The sequence below is a fragment of the Telopea speciosissima genome, chromosome 11 (genome assembly GCF_018873765.1).
Source record: "Telopea speciosissima isolate NSW1024214 ecotype Mountain lineage chromosome 11, Tspe_v1, whole genome shotgun sequence".
NCBI classification, from domain to species: Eukaryota; Viridiplantae; Streptophyta; class Magnoliopsida; order Proteales; family Proteaceae; genus Telopea; species Telopea speciosissima.
Window position 1 is genome coordinate 51101272 of NC_057926.1, and position 18799 is coordinate 51120070.

General features: G+C 37.9%; 2 protein-coding genes and 1 long non-coding RNA gene across 4 annotated transcripts; 1 reads left to right on the forward strand and 2 right to left on the reverse strand.

Moving 5' to 3' along the window:
* Window positions 1-274: 274 nt before the first annotated feature.
* LOC122645801 (phosducin-like protein 3) lies at window positions 275-9606 on the forward strand. Of its 2 annotated transcripts, XM_043839168.1 has the most exons (5): window positions 275-400; window positions 6569-6973; window positions 7094-7237; window positions 7681-7886; window positions 9124-9606. In XM_043839168.1, exons 2-5 carry the CDS (start codon window positions 6726-6728, stop codon window positions 9285-9287), a joined length of 762 nt encoding a protein of 253 aa, XP_043695103.1. In that variant the 5' UTR covers window positions 275-400; window positions 6569-6725; the 3' UTR covers window positions 9288-9606. The 2 variants fall into 2 exon arrangements, with proteins under 2 accessions (XP_043695103.1, XP_043695102.1); XM_043839167.1 differs by lacking the exon at window positions 275-400 and having other exon boundaries at window positions 6460-6973.
* LOC122645807 lies at window positions 7187-17593 on the reverse strand. The gene is made up of 3 exons (XR_006330521.1): window positions 17583-17593; window positions 17037-17048; window positions 7187-7316 (listed from the first exon to the last, which is right to left on the reverse strand). It is a non-coding gene; the product is annotated as an uncharacterized LOC122645807 (long non-coding RNA).
* Window positions 10957-14006, reverse strand: LOC122645795 (pectinesterase-like). Its single transcript, XM_043839159.1, has 2 exons — window positions 13139-14006; window positions 10957-11651 (listed from the first exon to the last, which is right to left on the reverse strand). The coding sequence occupies exons 1-2, from the start codon at window positions 14004-14006 to the stop codon at window positions 10963-10965; spliced, it is 1557 nt and encodes a 518-aa protein (XP_043695094.1). The 3' UTR covers window positions 10957-10962.
* Window positions 17594-18799: the final 1206 nt, after the last annotated feature.

Below are 18799 nucleotides of genomic sequence, written 5' to 3' on the forward strand. Positions count from 1 at the left end.
CCGATCCCACATAGCCGATTCACACTCAAAACCCTTGAAATTTCACTGTTTTTGGAACGGTGGATTGATTCTAGGGTTTGTAAAGGCTGATGGATCGAATCGAAATCGTCAATCCTACGCCCGCACGAATCAGGTAGTACCATTCGTAATTCTTTTTGGTAATACCATTCGTAATTCTCGGTACTAAGCAGACGAGAGATCGTTTTAAGAAATCGTTTTTAAGTGTAAGGGTATTACCGTAACCCTTTTCTTGCTCCGTGATATCGAGAGATCCTACCGCCTGTGACCTGAGTTCACTGTGCATTTCGCCATCGTCCCGTCACGGACTGCGTCGCCGGAGAAAGCACCGTTAGCAGCCACCAGCCCTTAGAGTTGACGTCGCCGGTTTCATCCATCGGACGTAAGTCTCTCGCTCTCTCTCAAATGTGTTAGGAACATGGATAAAAACTTCATCAGATTTGGGTTCCATAATAGAAAGAGGTAGAAGCACATTCTTCCACTATCAAAAGTCAAACCCCATTTTTGAATATTGCTGCTTGACCTAAGCTGAAGGAAATCCTCTATATCATTGAATTTGAAGCACGGGAATTATCTTTATGATACTTTGTTGGTGGTTTCCCCCACCTCTATTACAGGGGTCAGTCTGAATATTTAAACAGAATTTTGACCAGTCTGCTTCCTGGCAAGAAAAGCTGAACGTATAATCCTATTACAGGGAAAATGTTTACCCGAACTATAGACAATGGTAAACATTGCTTTCCATTCCAATTGAAGCAATCAGCTAAATTGATCAATTTTATTTTGTTTTCCAATCGAGATGTATGGATCCATGAATCAATGTGTCTATATAGATCCTGTTGATGGAATAACCAAAATGTGCAAAATTTTACTAAACAAATAAATAACAGTGGATGGGCATTCCTTGCCAGTTGACGAAAAAAATTCTTGTCTAATCAACCTAAAATAAGGCATATCAGCATGCCACAAGTATTTACATGTTTTCCGACATGACATCTGCGTAACCAATTGGGAATGATTTAATTAGCATGCCAGAAGTATTTGCATGTAGTAGGAAAGCTACTGTTTCCGACATAACATCTGCATAAACAACTGGGAATGATTTAAGCTATGATGCCTTTTGTAAAATTACTAGGCAGCAGGAGGCTTGAGTACATGATCATAGGATGTGTCAAGTGCAGCTGGGGGTATCCATTGCCATGTTGGGAACCCTCCATAACTGGTAAATGCTATCATTTGTTTTTTGCTCTGGTATGCCACTGGGTTAGGTGGCACAAAACCAGCAGGTAGATCAGGCAGGGCTTTCACCTGTGGCTTCATATTTTCTTTATCTACCTAAAGTAGAAGCTTCTTTGCCTGCAATTGGATAGAGGTAAAAAAGCTAAATACCTTGTTAGCTTGTAGCTGAGTTGACACTTCAAATTGGAAAATGAAAGGAAGTCTTGTAGCTGCAGGTAATGGAATTCATAGATGAGCTTGGACTTGCTGCCGACTCCTTAGATTCTCCTCGTTAGCTTTATTTCTGTCCTGGATTGATAAAACTACCCCAAACCACTATCTCCTATTATGATTTTGATTCCTATGGATCAAATATTGGAGATGAAAGCTATCAAAGCTTTGTTCTGTTTTTGCAACCTGGCTACTAATTAGTCTTTCTAAAACTTTTACTTACTGATACATCCTACATTACTGTTATCCAGTTTGGTAGCTTGCTTCTGCTCAATTGTATGCATATGGGCCAGGGAATGTTAGCACTTATATTTTGCAGTGTTTGTTATATCAGATTCTACTGTGTTGTGCTTTATGATAATTGCAAAGCTAGGGCATCTTGCTGTTATATGATGGTTTTAAGTATACAGCTATTTTATTGTGTTTATTTCAGTTGGGAGACTTGCTTTTGATAAATTAGTATTCTAGATGCTGTTAATGTGTTTGTTGAATAAGTATATCTCTATTGCATATAGAATATATGCCTGTATAATTTTGGACATGGAGTCGAGGGGAAATGAATATTTTATTTAATTCACAAACGGGCATGCTGGATCCTAATATAAATTTCAATTTCAAATTATTTAATAATTAATTAAAATAAAATGTAAAATTACAATTATGTAATTATGTGATTATTTTTTGTTCCAGAATTTCTAAACATGACACGTATTAAACACATCATATTTTTGCCGTGCACTTTTTTTTACACCGAATTTTTAAAAGTATTATTGAAGTCCAGGCCCATTTAATACCCTACATACCCGTACCCTTTTTTTGCCATACCCATATTTTCTATGGGAAGGATATAATGGAGTGCTAATCTCAAACCAGTGAAGTCCAGTGGGGGATCAGCTTGCGACAGGATTGCTGGTATAGGGACAACTTAGATATGCATGAAATCCTGGTCAAATGATTTTAGTCAAGGAGAACAAGTCTGTTAAATCTTATGTTGGTCTAATGATCAGAGTTGAAGATATGGGGTAGTCTAAACAATAGTAGATAATTTAAATAGAAACTTGGATTTGAAACCCAATAGAAAAAATCAACTAGGTCCAAGAAATAGCAAGTTAAACTCAAAATAGAAATATATAATAGATTTTTAGTAACTAAGGAGGACAGAAATAGCAAGTGAACCAGTAACATGTAGAAAAGTAGAAAGTAAGGATGGAGAACATGTTGTATCTTGTAACAGCACATAGGAATCAGTTAGTGAATGCCCAACAGAACTTCAATTCGATCAAGGAATAGTTTGCTAAACCAGCACTATAACTCAATCTAAATCCAACAAACAGTTCTCAATTTATGAGAGAATCCTATCGAGAGTAGGAAAACTCAAAAGCTGCAGAATCAATGGACAGTTTTTCAGATAGCAGAACAGAGTTTAAATGACAGATTTCAGAATGAATTCAGGAAGTAATTAAGTCAATAATAGAAACCAACAACAACAACATAGCCTTATCCCCACTAAATGGGGTCGGGTACATGGATCCTTGCACTCCAATCGGCTCTATTCGAATTCATACAAGATACAAGTCCTAGCTATGGATGTATTCCCTCACCACTTCTATGTTTAATTTAGGACTGCCCCTGCCCCTGGCTCTTTTAGATCCTTCAATCTGAATCAAATCACTCCTCCGTATTGGAGCATCCGTTGCACATGGCCATGTCACCTCAAACAACTATTTGTAGCTCATCTTTTATTGGAGCTACTCTTAAATCAGCTTTAATATTATCATTCCTTACTTTATCCTTCCTAGTTTTTCCACACATCCATCTCAACATTCTCATCTCCACTACACTTAGTTTATCTATTTGACTCCTCTTAACTGCCTAACATTCTGCCCCATACATCACAGCGGGTCGCATGACAATCCATAAAATTTTCCTTTAAGTTAAAGGACTACGCCAATCACACAATACTCTGGACGTATCTCTCCACTTCATCCATCCTATTTTAATTGTATGAGAAACATATTCCTCTATATCACCTTCTTTATATATGATTGAGCATGAATACCTAAAATAATCACTTGAGGAATCTCCCTCTCATCAATTTTCACCACCTCATTAACTGTCCTACTAGAAATAAAGTTACACAACATATATTCTGTCTTTGTTCAACTTATCTTAAAACCTTTTGATTCTAAGGTTGATCTCCACAACTCCAACTTGGCGTTAATCCCTGCTTTTGTCTCATCCACCAAAACAATATCATCAGCAAAAAGCATACATCACCTATTCAAATCAGAATTGATTAAGGAAAACCATAACCACCTGTTCAAATCAGAATCGATTAAGCAGAAATCCTAGACTAATGAGGAAAACCAGAACTAGAGCAGGAAATAGAATTCGATAAGGGAATTAGAAACTGAAATCAAATACTGGACTACTATCAGGATTTGAACCAGAACAGTGATCTGAAATCGGATTTTTAAAATCAAAACAGAAAACAGAGTTTTGAAGAAGTTGGCTTCAAGTAGAAAGTTTAATATCAACTAGATAAAGGATTGAAAACAGAACTTGAAAAGAATAGCAGAACTAGTATGCACATGAAAGAAAAGAAAGTTAGAAACTTACTTGATTGGATGGAAGAAAAGATAGAGAAGTAAAGGAAGATATAATCAGGAATCCCACCTGATTTGTAGGGCTGGAATCCCACCAGTACCCCAACCTGGAATTCCTCTAGGGTTCATCGCTGAGTCTCACAACAGTTAAACACTTTTGAATCGCACAAGAGTAAACATACATGAATACTACTGATGCTAGTTTGAATCCACATACCAAAACAAAGTAAAAGCCTTTCATTAATTCATAAAAAATCGTGGGTAGGGCATAGCCTTTACATATGTACTAAAACTCTGCATTAAATAAGAAAGAAACAACTTAAACAAGGGTGGAATCATAAAGACCTATTCCAGCCGAACTAAAACACTTGAATAACAATTAAAATAAAGAAAAAGACTCTAACCAAACTAACGAATAAAGTAAATCCCATTAGAATGGCCTATTACAAAGAGAACCCATTGGACCAAAGGCCCAACATATATGTAACCAAACCCAAGTGATGCAGTTAGAAAGAAGAAGAGGAAAGGGGCCTGGTTCCTTATTGAACCAATTTTTACCCAAACCTGGCCAAGCATGGAATTGGGATTCTTTTGTAATTTTTGGTTATATTTTTATAAGGAAGTTTTAGATATAGTTAAATACGTAGGAGAGTCTGTTTAGTTTCCTTGTTTTTCTTGTTTCCTTATTAGAGTCAATGTCTGTTGGTAGCATCTATTTATACATTGTAATCGGTATTCTCAAAGGATAAGAATGGCTTATTGAACTTGTGTTGAGTGTTGCCTGCGTGGCTGAACAGCTGGTTGGCTTTGTGCTTCTTTTCTCCAATTGATACCTTCTTCCTCCCTGTCAGGTAAACCTTCTTCTCTTTTGTTCTCTTCTCCTTCTTACTCTCAATTAATTATTTCTTCTGTTAGTGTTACTCTCCTACCCCAACTGCCATGGGTACTCTGTTCTAGGGCTGTAAATGGATAACCAAAAATCCGAATTCGATCCGCATCCGTATCTGTTTCGGAGCATCCGAATTCGTTTAGAGATATCCGAAAAAAAATCCGAATACTTCGATAAAAATCCGAATCCGAATACTTAATTATAAAAAATTAAGTAAATAATGATCTTGAGGGTTTTTGAAGATTCAACACGTTCTAGAATATGAGGAAAAGAGAATCATGATCTAAAACTATGGATTGAGAGTGAATTGTATCCACTAGGGGGAGGAAGGTTCAGGTTACACAAGGCAGAGGTGTAAACGGATGGTCGAAAATCCGAATTCGATCCGCATCCGAATCCGTTTAGAGGTATCCGAATTCGACCAAGAAATATCCGAATCTGATTACATTCGATCCGTATCCGAGCCGAATCCGATCCGTTTACAGGCCTACAGTCTGTTCTAACAGTACCAGCACCACCCGTGTATTGATTTTGATCTCTCTCAATCCTAATCTGTTGACCTCAACTTATGGGGTTTGAAGCTCACTTTAGAGAATGATCAAAACCCTCGAACTTGATGCCCTAATACCATACCTATCGAGAGATTAAACCAGAACTCTGGTCTGGTTTTGTATTTGCTGCTAGACCTTGTTCAGCGGCTTCAGCCTATTTCTTTGGATCTTCAAGTTGCTGAACCCATCTGTTGCTTGCTGGATTTAAATCATTTAATAGAGCTGTGGATCAGAAATTTCCCTAAAATCTTGATTCAATCCGAGGTCTGTTGAGTGAATTCTCCCCACTGGAACCCCTTCTGGTCTTCTGCCTCTTGCTCTTCGAGAAGTAAGACAATTTCATCATTATAAAATAAATCCCTTCTGGCCTTCCAATGTACACATTTAAGATTCTGTTTTATATACCAAATTGCCACCCTCTTTTGAAATATTTAGTTTATTAATAGAATTGCGATCATTCTTTAATACTTGGTTATTGCACACTTGAGTAGGCCCATAGCAGAGCCAAACAGGGTTTTTGGAACCCAGAACCGCATCACCAAGGCTTATTTCCACAAAAATAAGCCCATTTTCTCTAATAATTTGCAACAGGTTCATAGAAATAAACTATATAAAATTAATTTGGCTTCCTTTTTTTTTTTTTTTTTAATATTTACTTCCATACATGGAAAGTTTAAAGGAAAACAAGTTAGCATACTTCAAAATTTTTTGAATATTGCTCATAAGATTTGAGATAATGAAACCATTTGTCACTGTCCAACTTGACCAATAAATAACAAAAAATTTCTCCGAGTACTATGGTTCTATCATTGATGGGCTCAAATTAACTAACGTTTGAAATATAAATAGTTACATTGATTCAGAACCAAGTATTTTAACAGAACTAGGATTAGAAAACCATGTCCCACTGAGCCTTGGACACAATAGTTGCACTCATACAGGAATAGGAAACAGAAGTTGAGTTTGATTATGATATATAACAAAGAATTTCTCTTTGGCAGATCTGAGATTCAACAGAATATCAGGATTTTCACTTGCAATAAATTTTTGTGCAGAAACTGCAGATGTTCAAGCTTTAACAGAACAGATTTATAATAAAGTGTTGATGCTGTGTGCTTGGCAAAAAAAGTATAATTTTTGTGCATGTTTGTGGCTCACCTTCCTCAACTGAGAATAAGATCCTTCTTGTGTTAAGCTCTCATCTTTCCATCAATGGGAGACTATCATTTTGTGTATAAGGATGTCGAAGGAGCATCTACACAATGGGATGATATACAAAGAAAACTAGGTAATCTACCTCCCAAGCCTGCTCCTTTCAAACCCCCTTCCTTTACTCCACCGCAAGATGAAGATTCAAAACACAAAGACAAGGGTTGGATTGATGAGAAAACTGAAGAAGAGCTTGAAGATCTTGAAGATGATGCGAATCTTGATGACGACCGGTTCCTTGAAGAATACAGGTTCATATTATAACTCCAATATTCCTTCCGCCACCCCGCAAAAAAAAAAAAAAGAAGGGTTTCTTTTCCTGCTTTTTTTTCCCATTTTGAGAAATTAGAGTTTCTGATTATGTCTAAAAGGAAGAAGAGGTTGGCAGAGATGAGAGAATCCGCTAGAGTCTCAAGGTTTTGTTCAGTGGTTCCAATATCAGGATCAGATTTTGTTCGGGAGGTTTCACAGGCTCCACCAGATGTTTGGGTGGTTGTGTTTCTGTTTAAGGAAGGGTAATGTTTGATAGCTCATATCTTTCTCATCATTGAATATTGTATTTGTTTGAAATTTCCTAGTTTTATCTTTGCTGAACTTTTTAAATTTTCTTTTAAGTTCTGAGAATGGTTTGTTATATTCTACGTTCTAAATTGTGGGGAAGGTGGTTTTTCATGTAGGGGGTCCCCATGTAGGCTACATACAATTGTACAGTACCCTGAGTGTACAGTTTGCTATTTTTTCAAACAGTTTGTTTCAAAGAGGAAATTATGTTCTAATTTCTAAAGAAGGTATTTACACACATTTTCAATGAATTTGCATAATGTACAAGTTATACAGATATATACCTATTTTTGTAGTGTTGGGGGAGACATTTCCTGCTTTTTAAACATTTGTTGATGTACACGCTTACTGTGTCGGTTACTTTTGTCTTGTTGGTTAATGTTGTAATTTCTGACAGATTTCCAGAATGTGAACAACTTATGCATTGCCTGGAAGAACTGGCTTCAAGATATCCAGCAACAAAGTTTGTTAAGATAATATCTACAGATTGCATTCCGAACTATCCAGACCGTAATCTTCCTACCCTACTGGTGTACAATAATGGTGCTATCAAAGGAACATATGTCGGCTTGCATCATTTTGGTCGGGGGTGCACACCTGAAGGTAATTATTTGATCAGCATTTTTTCTTTTTTTAAATTTTCACTATTCTGTTTACATCGTGTTTCTTGGTTTTATCAATTTATAAATACATCTGATGCCCTTCTGTGTACACCACTTCTCCATACATTTGTATACAGCCAAGTGACAAGGAATTTTTTAAAGTTTTGACTACCACTCCAGCAATTTGAACCGACTCCCTACACTCATTCTCTGTTTCCATGTTCATTCCATTATGAACTTGGGTCACTAATGATTCAAGGTACATCCTAGGGATGACATTCCGAGCATTTTGAGTCCACCATTTTTGTTCTAACTTTGTGGCTTCCTTGTTCTATCTGTCCTTTTGATGCTTCTATACTCCATTTGGTTTTAATTATTTGTCTGCATTCTTGATGGATTGATGAGGAGTTTCCCTGGTAAAGACTAATTAGGAAGATGATAAAAGTTATTGTGGTGAAAATGCCAGAAATGGATGATTTAATTTGTAAATTATGTTATCTATTTCATTGACTTGGTCGACCCCATTTAGTTGGATAAGGCTGAGTTGAATTGTTGTTGTTTTTATCTATCCCATTGACTTAATTGTTAAACATGGTAATTAAAAAATGGTTGTTTTCTGAGGTATTAAGGAAGTAATGCTACTCTGCAATTTAATTTGTAAGGCACCAGATCTGTAGATACAACCTCCATGTCAGTGTTTGATTAGCAAGTAGTCAATGACTCATTTCACAGATAGATACCACTCTGTATTATTGAGGGAAATACTGTGTTTCTTGATTCTATGCAATCTGATACGAACTTTCTAGGCTTTAAAGCAAATCCAGAAAAAAAGGGCGTACCCAGTGTATGAGGGTCCCCCCACTGCGGGGTCTTGGGGATGCCAGATATGTACACAGATAGATAGTGATTTGAAAGGTGGTTCTTGGCATGTACCATGGATATGTGGGGCTCAAACTTGCCACATGTAATGACAGTAACCTGGAGGACGCATGGCCGATTTTTGGGCTAGCAACTGTTTCCTTGTGTATTTTCAGAACAGAAACCCTTTTGTTTCATTGTCACAACCACAAATGACAACCTTATACATACATTTTTTTCCCCCAAGGAGCTGATAAATGTTCACTTTCTTTGTCATTTGCTATTACTTCCATTTCCCTAATCCTTTTGTTAGTTCTGATTTAAAACTTTTGTTTTTCATTTGTCTTGATCATTCTTCTCTTAACCATTTAAATTATCAGGTGTTGCACTAGTCCTTTGCCAGTCAGATCCGGTACTTAATGATGGTCAGAGTGGAAGTGACCCATCGAGAAAGGGCATCATTGATGGTGTCCGCAAGAGGTTTATTGAGAAGGTCGTGACAGAGCATGAAGATAAAGATGAGGATGAATATTTGAGCGACTAGAATCACTATGGCCTTTGCCATTCGCATTTGATGGAAGGGTCATTTCTCTGCAATGCTTTGTGACATGGAGCCCCTGTGACATGTGATTATACATGATTTATTAGCTACCTTTACAGCATATTAGTGTAGTTTCTTAAGATCTGTGAAGGATATTGATCATTGTATCTTGAATTGGTTTTGGGCTGCAGATGTTGATTGTTCATGTTTGTTGAATTTGAGCTATTAGCTTGAGCCTGATTTGTGTTCATTGCTGAAGTGACCCCAACATGAATCATGTAAAATGACACTTGGAAAATCTTTGAGAATTTCATTATTATCTTTCTCGACAAACAAAGGCTTAAATAACTGCTGCGGTCTTTCAAGTTATCCCTGTTGATTCCATTACATTTTTAACATCCATGGAGTATCTCCATGGAAAGGTTATGATTTTAGTCTACCCAAAACCCAGAAAAAGATGCTATTTGGTCCAGGGATTTCTGTGATGAACAGTGTGGACTTTAATGCTTCTACAAACTGGGTTTTCTATACCTCATAAAAATAAAAATGAAACCCAAGGCCATGGGATACCTGATTTAAAAAAAAAAAAAGAGAATTGGATACGAGTGAATCAGCCGATTTGAATTGGACTCTACTGTCTCTGAGCCCAGTTATTTTTTTGAATTTCTCTAATTTGTCACCTTACTGCCCAGGCAAAATCTGTTCTCCATCTTCACCCATCATGTTTGTGAGTAAACCAGAGGCTAGGCCACTAGGGTTTAGTTTTGCTCAGGTTAGAACCCCTCATTCTCACTTTTTCTTCAATCAAATTAGGGATCTTTATTCCCTCCAGTTCCCAGTGCCTCTAACAAGAGGAGCGCAATGATTACCATACCCCTGTCCGGGTGGGGTCCAACCCCCCTTATTAGAGGCACTGGGAAGTGGGGGAGATAATTTTCCTCAAATCAAGGGATGAGGTATGGTCACATAAGAGGGATGGGATTACAATGCGCATCAAATTGGGGAGGGGGGAAATTTGTCTTTTCGACTCCTTGTGAAAGGAGGGACAGGACCATGCATGGTGTATGGTCATACATATAACCTTTTGCCATCAAATTATCAAATGGACATTGGAAAAAAGTTTTCCTTCACCATGGTGAATCAAGAATCTCTTCACCCACCACTCTGAGTGTCATTATTATTCTTGTATATAAATGTCTGAAATGTCTTTACTACTGTCTAAGAGTCTCATTCAACCATCAAAAGGCCTTAGATAAAAAAATTCTTGATTCAGCAGATGAAGGAAAACTGGGTCCATTTACTTTTGACTTCATGCATATTTACTGTAACTCCATGGATTAAGTTTAAACAAGAAAAATAAACTACTAATTTCCTCATATCATCATTATAATAATTGAATTTGATACATTAGCTTCTTTTAGCTGCAGAAAAATTGGATTTATTACGCACATTATATCATATAAATAAATCAAAAAAAAAAAAAGAAAAGAAAATTAAACACAAAATGACAATTCAATACATGTAGATCACAATTGAATGCAACATGAGAGATTGACTTTTGGATCTATTCAAATCCAAGCTGTCAATATATACTAATATAACATACAAAAACTACTTACAAATTAATTAGATTAAATTAAGAATTAACCCACCCGACTCCAAAGGGTAAGTTCTAGACTTATAGGCCTGAAGTGTATGGAACTCCGGCAGCTGAAATCCAAGAACCACCACCCAAGAAATTTGCAACAGTGAACCCCTGGGCATCAGAGGTGCTCATGATATGATAACCCTTCCAGTTCACTCTATTGCTTGTGCTTGAACCCGCACCAGTATTCATGTACTCTCCATAATAAAGAGTGCTTAGAGCAAAACTTCCACTCCATTGAAGCCACCCCGCCGGATCAATCAAACCATCAAGATAAGTCTTCATGACTACAGTCCTTGAGTACTGCTTCCATGGCCTGCCCAAGTAAGTTTTAACTGAACTCTGAACTGATTTTAAGTCCGAAGCGGCCGTAATTTGGCAATCGTGGATCGATATTCCGGTGTTCTCGTTCGGATCAGTCCGGCCTTGAGCTGTCACTGTGTTCTCCTGGCCACTCATCGGTTTTCTAACATAGATGTTGCAGTTCTGGAGCACAACCACGGCATCACCGAAAATGAAGTCTACGGTGCCATAGATGTCGCAGTTTCGGTAGAATTGACGTTGAGAGTAGACATATAAGGTGTCTTGGTAACCTTCGAAGCTGCATTGATAGTATATAGATTGATCTGAGCTTGAACGGAATGCAACTGCTTGTTGTTTCTGAGGTCCGGCAGTGTTTTGGAAGGTCATGCCCTCGGCGATGAAGCCACCGCCGACGGCAGCTGAGGAGATGAAAATAGCACTTGTAAGTCATATGAGGGATATAGCTTAAATCATCTCTCTTATCCTTATTTTCCCACTCTTGTTTTCCTAACATGTGGGGCCCTTGTATACATACAAACATGTGGATCTTCTCTCTCCTGCTCTCATTGGCTTGGTCATGGGAGATTCCATCACCCTCTCCTTATTTATTAGGGGAAGAAAAGGATTCTATCCGGGAGTGTGGATACAAACAAGAGATGGGGCGGAATGATCACCACGTCCCCTTGAAAGACCAAAATCCTACCCAGCCCTGTGCTAGAACAAGAGCCACACTTCTGGACAGAGAAAAAGTTCCCTATTTATTATTAGGTATTGAATTTGCTATCCAAGAGCATAATGCTAGTACTCTTTGGGTTCATCTCTCTCCTCCACCAAATAAGGGATAGAGATGTCATTTCATAGGGAAGAGGGAGAGAGAGAGAGAGAGAGAGAGAGTGTGTATTATCCCTTATTATTGTTATGAGCAAGAGATTGCTTTCTAGTCCCGTGGCCTACACCAGTGGGGGAGAGGAAGGGACAAGGATCCAGATCTCCTATGGCCCAACTGCCCGTAGCAGCCTGTGTGACGTGACAGGGCCGTGTGAGCAATGACCGCCTTACCCCTCTCGAGCAAGGCGTTGGGTAGGGGGTAAGGAGGTCATTGCACGTGCGGCCCAGTCTGGCAGTCTGTGCCGCATAGGCTGCTACGAGCAGCTGGGCCGTAGAGGATCTGCATTGAAGGGACAATGAGAGCATGTGCAAGGTTATGAATATGGATGAGATTTTTTATTTCATTGGGGCGAGGGTGTGAATTTTGCAGACTCATTTCTCTAGGCACATGGTTCCACACAACCAGATAAAGTTCTTTTACTTTTTTTTTTTTTTTTTGGTGCATGGGTTGACTATTTAATCGAACTTGTTTGTGGCCTAGTGTTGAGCGGCCATCGTGTTGCGCTCAACTCACAAGCCGCCATGTGGATTCCATGCCGATCCAATGGTTGAAAGACGAACTCTTCAACGGCATAAAATCCACATGGTGGCCTAGGAGTTGAGCATAGCATGATGGCTGCTCAACCCTAGGGCGCAGACCAGCTCAATCCGTGACTATTTTCCCTAATTGAGGAATGTCAAATCCAAGGAGACATACCGCATGTCACTAATCACTTCTAACTACCTTAACAACCTTAGTACCCTTAAGATCTAAGGACCTCTCTAAAGCAGTATCCTCTCCCTAACACAGAGTCAAAAGCAATATCTTTAAGAGAATATCTAGAAGGTCTTGATTAGACATATAACCAAGGGCAAGATGATGAAAAGGTAAGAACAATAAAAGAAAGAAACAGATAGAAAGGTCAAAATTTTCTTTAGTTGGTGAATAGTGATGGAAGCAATGACCCAGCCGGTGGAGATGTAAAAAAAAAAATGGAAGCAAGAAATCTAAAGAAAGAAAGAAAGAAAGAAAGCTTACCAACAGTGGCGGAGCTGAAAGTGGTGGAACCATCTATGACATTCTTACTGCCAGTAACGATGGTGGCACCAATCCCATCTCCTATTGACATTATATTTGACTCTGTAATCTGAACATTCTCATTATAAGTACCCCCTTTCACATATATAACAAATCTTGAACTCCCACTCCTTAACTTTGATGAAGCAGTCAAAGCTTCTGAGATTGTCTTATAATTACCAGACCCATCAGCAGCCACCACTATATTAGCTTGTGAAGCTGCTGTTGATGACTGAAGAAGCTTTCTATCACCAGCAGAAACCCATGAAGGGAACCCATCAGAAAGCAATCTTCTTCCACCACCACCAGAAGGTGAAGCTGAAGCTGAAGCTGCCTGGTTGTTTATAGCAAGAGAGTTACTAAGCAACTTTGAGAAGTTACTTAACATGGAAGGTAAGGAAGACATATATGAAGCTGAGTTAAGCTCCATGAACCCATTTTGGCATGTCTCTGGATTGACAACTGCTGCACTAAGCCATGTTTGAGCATCTTCCCAATTGTTAGCCAATAAAGCACGATTAAGCTGGCTAACCGTGTCGTCGTAGTGCTCTGCGCAATCGGTCCATGCCGCCTTTGCCTGTTCGTCGAAGGAGCTCAAATCCATAGCTGAAATGAGAGTATGAGCTAGTTGAGATTGGTTCAAAGTGACTATTAGGGCTACATCACGAAACCCTTTTGAGGTTAATAGAGGATTAGAGCTAATAAATGAATCACATACTTGAGGGTATGGTGTTTGGGAACAAGATGATATGGTATCACAATTGGCAACCCTAGAAACGAATACAAGAAGAGTGACACTCAAAACACTTAGAACAAAAAGCTTATCCATGTTTAATTTTCTCTAATGGTAATTAATGATTCAAAAAATGGAAGTTTAAGGCCCTTTTTATAGGGCTTAATGGTGGATGCTTAAACGCGTTTAGATCTTTAAAAAAAAAGATGTTTAGGCCCTGCATGCATGCATGCATGAAGCTTACATTTGTGTAGTTTTTGAATTTATTCACATAAGGCTATTGACTTACCAACTCTAAGTTGGTCGATCTCCTTGGCGGTTTTGTTTGTATTAAAGAGATAAAAACTATCTGCTCATGTGAAGGTTGTGTCTGTGTCACGTACGTACGTGTATCGGATAAAGCTGTACGTGTTTGCTTCTAGATAAAAGAAGAATTTTCTGGGGGAGGGGTTGTTTGGTGTGTTGGAAACAAATAATTTCGTTATCGATCTAATGTTTTTTTAAGTGCTTATGAGATGGATTTTGAAGCTATTATTGGTCGAGTAGGATCTTTCTAATTAGGTGATTAATATTATAATACAATAATTATGTTGTTAATGAATCATTATAGAAAAAAATATATCTAATGACTCGTGGTGTTGTTTACTATAAAGAAATAAAAATAAAGCCTTTTGCTGTTATATTATTTGCTCAAGGATGTTCTTTCTTCTCACCAAAAAAAAAAAAAAAACCATTTTTGAAATTCTAAGGCTGGATCAGCTGGGTTGATACGTCTCTCCCTCTCTCATCTATTCTAGTAACGTTTTTTTCATGTGGATGCAAATATTTAACACATGGTAGGTTGGATTAGGCTGAAATTTGATACGAAGGTTCCATGTTCATATGGAAGCCCCTACCCATATGGTAATTTTCAATTCAAATGGAGTTTGCCAAGTGGAAAAATATAGATTTGTGAAAATATAATATCTATTAAAAAAAATGGATTGTTGAAAATATGGGGAAAATTATAATACATAGGAAGGAAATGAGATCGTATTTTAGTCAAAATTTGACATATGGAAAATTTCCTCTTTTTATTTTATTTTATTTTATTGGTTAAAAGAACAAAAAATTATTAAAAAAAATGAAGATCTTAAGTACATTCATGGCTAATTCCAAAATTGAATTGGTTTATTCCAGGAATTTTGTTTTAATTTTTAAATTCATGTACGTCTCATAGTCCTTGCAGCATGGAGCATGACCACTACCACCATGGGACCAACATGGGTCATCTCAGTTTGGATCTTTTGAGTAAATTTATCACACTTATCAATTCATAATTATTGACTATTTTTTTTTGGTGGGAACATAATTATTGACTTTACTGTTATGGTGGTGGGTTTTTGTAGCAGGAAAAAAATTCCTGCTGCCCCCAATCGTAGGCGTAAACTTGGAATAATCCTTTTTTTTTTTTAATTTGGGTTCACAAATACCTTTTTAAATTTTAATATTTTTCATTATACCCTTCTGGATTCTATATTGGCGTCTACAATTAGGGCAGCAAAAACATACAGCCAATTTTTGTCCTATGCAGCAAGTCATGATTTTTTATTGCATTTAGTGTGTTTATGGAAGATTGGCCCTTTCTGGGTTTTAATTTACTTTGTAAGGTCGCTTTAAAGGCCAAGCATTTCCCTTTATTGATCTTTCGTAGAAGCAAGTTATAAGCCCAATTGCTGGGGTTGGAAATCAATATTCAATGGCGCAAGAGGTCATATTTTAAGGTCCTTATACGTCAGGTTGGCAGCTTATATTGGAGCCCCAATAACACCTTTTGGGTCCAACCTAAGGGTGTACCCCAACAGATACAAAAGATAAGACATAAACACACGCAATGCAATTATTCTTCTTCACCAACAACCAAAATATATTGCCTGGTTTGTCTTAGGTTATGGATTAATATATTGACCCCAAAATGATTTCAATCAAGGTTGAGTTTAGAATTAAGGATAAGAGCCATTAGGCATTTCGGTGATATTGGACCTATATACCTGATACGTCATAGAACTGGCACCCAATAGGGTTCAGACACGTGGAACCTCATGTGAGTGAGGACGGGGCATTCCCGTGATCAGCTCGTCCCATTGGGGACAAGATAAGGTGGACCGACCTGGGGCAGGTAGTGATCCGATCCTGAGAGGGGTCGATCACCGAGGATGAGGCGAGGAACAACCGACCTGGAACAAATAGCGATCCCATGAGGGGCCGACCTCGCCCCGACCCCGAATCCGGATAGGGCGACGGAATCACACCCTGAAAATAGTGCAAGATGACCCTAACGGCACTAAATCAGCGCACCAATCTAGCCTGACGTGGCGTGATGGGTTGGAAAGCTTATCCCCAGCCCTAAAAAGGCTCTAAACTACCTAAACTCGCGTTGGGAAAATTCCCTTTTCTATTGAGTCACGTCGCCGTCTACAGGACTCTCGCAATCACCTATAAATAACCAGGTAACCTCCTTCTATGATCATTTGATTTCAATTATTATCATCTATTGCTAGAGAGTTCTGACTTAGGCATCGGAGTGACCAAACCGGCTCGGCCCAATCCTTTATTGCTGTCTTCTTCCTTGCAGGAACGACACGCTCCCCCTCAGTTCTTGATGCAACAATACCCAATGGAATACATTTTTACTTATTAGAGTTGGAACAACCAATTAAACTGCCCCCAAAAAAAGATTATGGGAAATTAAAATGTATAGTTTGACTATTCCCAATCTATGGTGATGGTGAATTACATTAACACATATTAAAGTAATGTTAAGAATTCAACCAAAAAAAAAAAAGAAGTAATGTTAAGAAAATCAATTGATTTTTTTTTCTTTAAAATTTGAACTTTCAAAATAAAAAACTAATAAGAACCTTATATATAGTCGCGTATATCATTAAGATGGGTCATCAAATTTGATACGTCACCTATATCTAAAGAATTTCTCACCATTAGAGTTTGAATGACCAAATCATTTCTCCACATTGTAGTCACTTATTGATAGTTGGGAAGTTCTACCAAGTAGGTACAAGGTTGATTTTGCATTAGAATTAACAGACATGTCAAATTTCATCATGTACATATCAATTGTATTTTTACTTTTTTTGGATACTATCTCTATTAATTTTATGACCCAAAGTTTTTGGAATTTGGACTTTAGAGTATCCTACCAAGTATGTATAAGGTTGATTTTGCATAAATCGACAACACTTACGTATCAATTTTATAACCCCAATTTTTAGAATTTTTACTTTATAGAGTATTCTTCCATGTACGTATCAATCATCAAATTAATACTTAAAAAAAATTTGGTATAAAATTTCCTTTTCTCTTAAATATTATTTTAATACCCAAGAAAATGAATTTAGACTGGAGCTAACCATATCAGTAGAGGGTGATTTAAACAACATATCCACAAAATTTGATTACCAGTCAATTAGACTAGCAAATGTTGGTTTCGAATATAATTCCAAGAAAAAAAAACTCATTAAAATATAGATGATTGAACTAATTAGTTCACTCTATGTTATTATGCCATTGCTAATTTTAATTATATGATTGCAAGTTTCATGACTCTTCCAGTAATTAATGATAAAATGATATTATCTATCAATGGGGGCCACAAATTAAACAGATCACTGCAACTGTTACGTCCTTTAGCTAACTAAATTAATGAACTCTTGGTAATTTTTGTTTGGGAAGTAGTTTTCTGTCTGGGAGTGTAGCCTATGCCAGCACTCCCATGTGTCTATCTCTCTCCTCCTCAAAACAAGGGGGCAGAGGTGTCTTTTCAAATGGGGAGGAGAGAGATAGACTCATGGGAGTGCTGGCATAGGCCACACTCCTGGATAGAGAACTTTCTCCCTTTTTGTTTTAAGAAACCAGCAAGGCTATGACTGAGAAATCCTCTCTTTTTGTGTTTTATAATACCTATTAGGGAAATATTTGGCTTTAATAATCCTTGCCCATAAAGAAGAGGGTTCAGAAATTAGTCACCAGCCTACTTTTAAGAATTAAAGCCTCATTGTGGGTTGCAGATTTTCTGAGGCTCAAACCACCCAAAGCCTTTGGCAGGCAAATCTTAGACCAGCTAACCAACTGTAATTTTTTAGTATCACCGGATTGTCCTCTCCAAAATTTGCATGAGATGGAGTCCAACTCAACACAAGTTTTTTTTAGGAAAAAGGAAACAGGAATCACTTTGGCATCTTTTTCTATCTTGTGATTGGACTAAGCGAATCTGGGCTTCTGGCCCACTTGGATTGAGAACCGAGCACTTATCTGCTCCCTCGCTCTTATGTTTGTGTGCTTCTTTTCTTGGCTCCAGAGCCATGACAAAACAATCTTTCTTTTGGTTTTTCTCTATTTTTATCATTACCTTTTATTCTGTCTGGCATGTACGAAACAAAGTTTTATATGAGGGCCTTCAGGCACACCCTATGCAAGTGATCCATCTTATTAATTGATGGATTTGTGCTTTAAATTTAACTCCCCCAACGCATGCTTTATTTAACCAAGTGCAATCTACACTACCCCACACACCTATACCACAACTTCCTGCTAATTCTGTCTTTAACCTTACAATGGACTTGCATGGTTGGCTGGTCGCAGGAGTTTTTTATCCCAAATTTGGAATAGCCAAGTGGACATCTTCGATGTTCCATAGAGGGAAAAGGGTCAAAACCAGTTCCGATCGAACAACTTTTGCAGATGAGCGGGTAGCAGAGCTCTGTGGCATTCTCCATGGGTGGCGGGCAGCGGTTGCAGATCATATCTATCTAAGGGAGATATGGTGTTGCAATAGGACTCTTTTTGACATTTTGACCAAACATACCTTCTCCTCTCTGCCTTGGTGCAGCTTA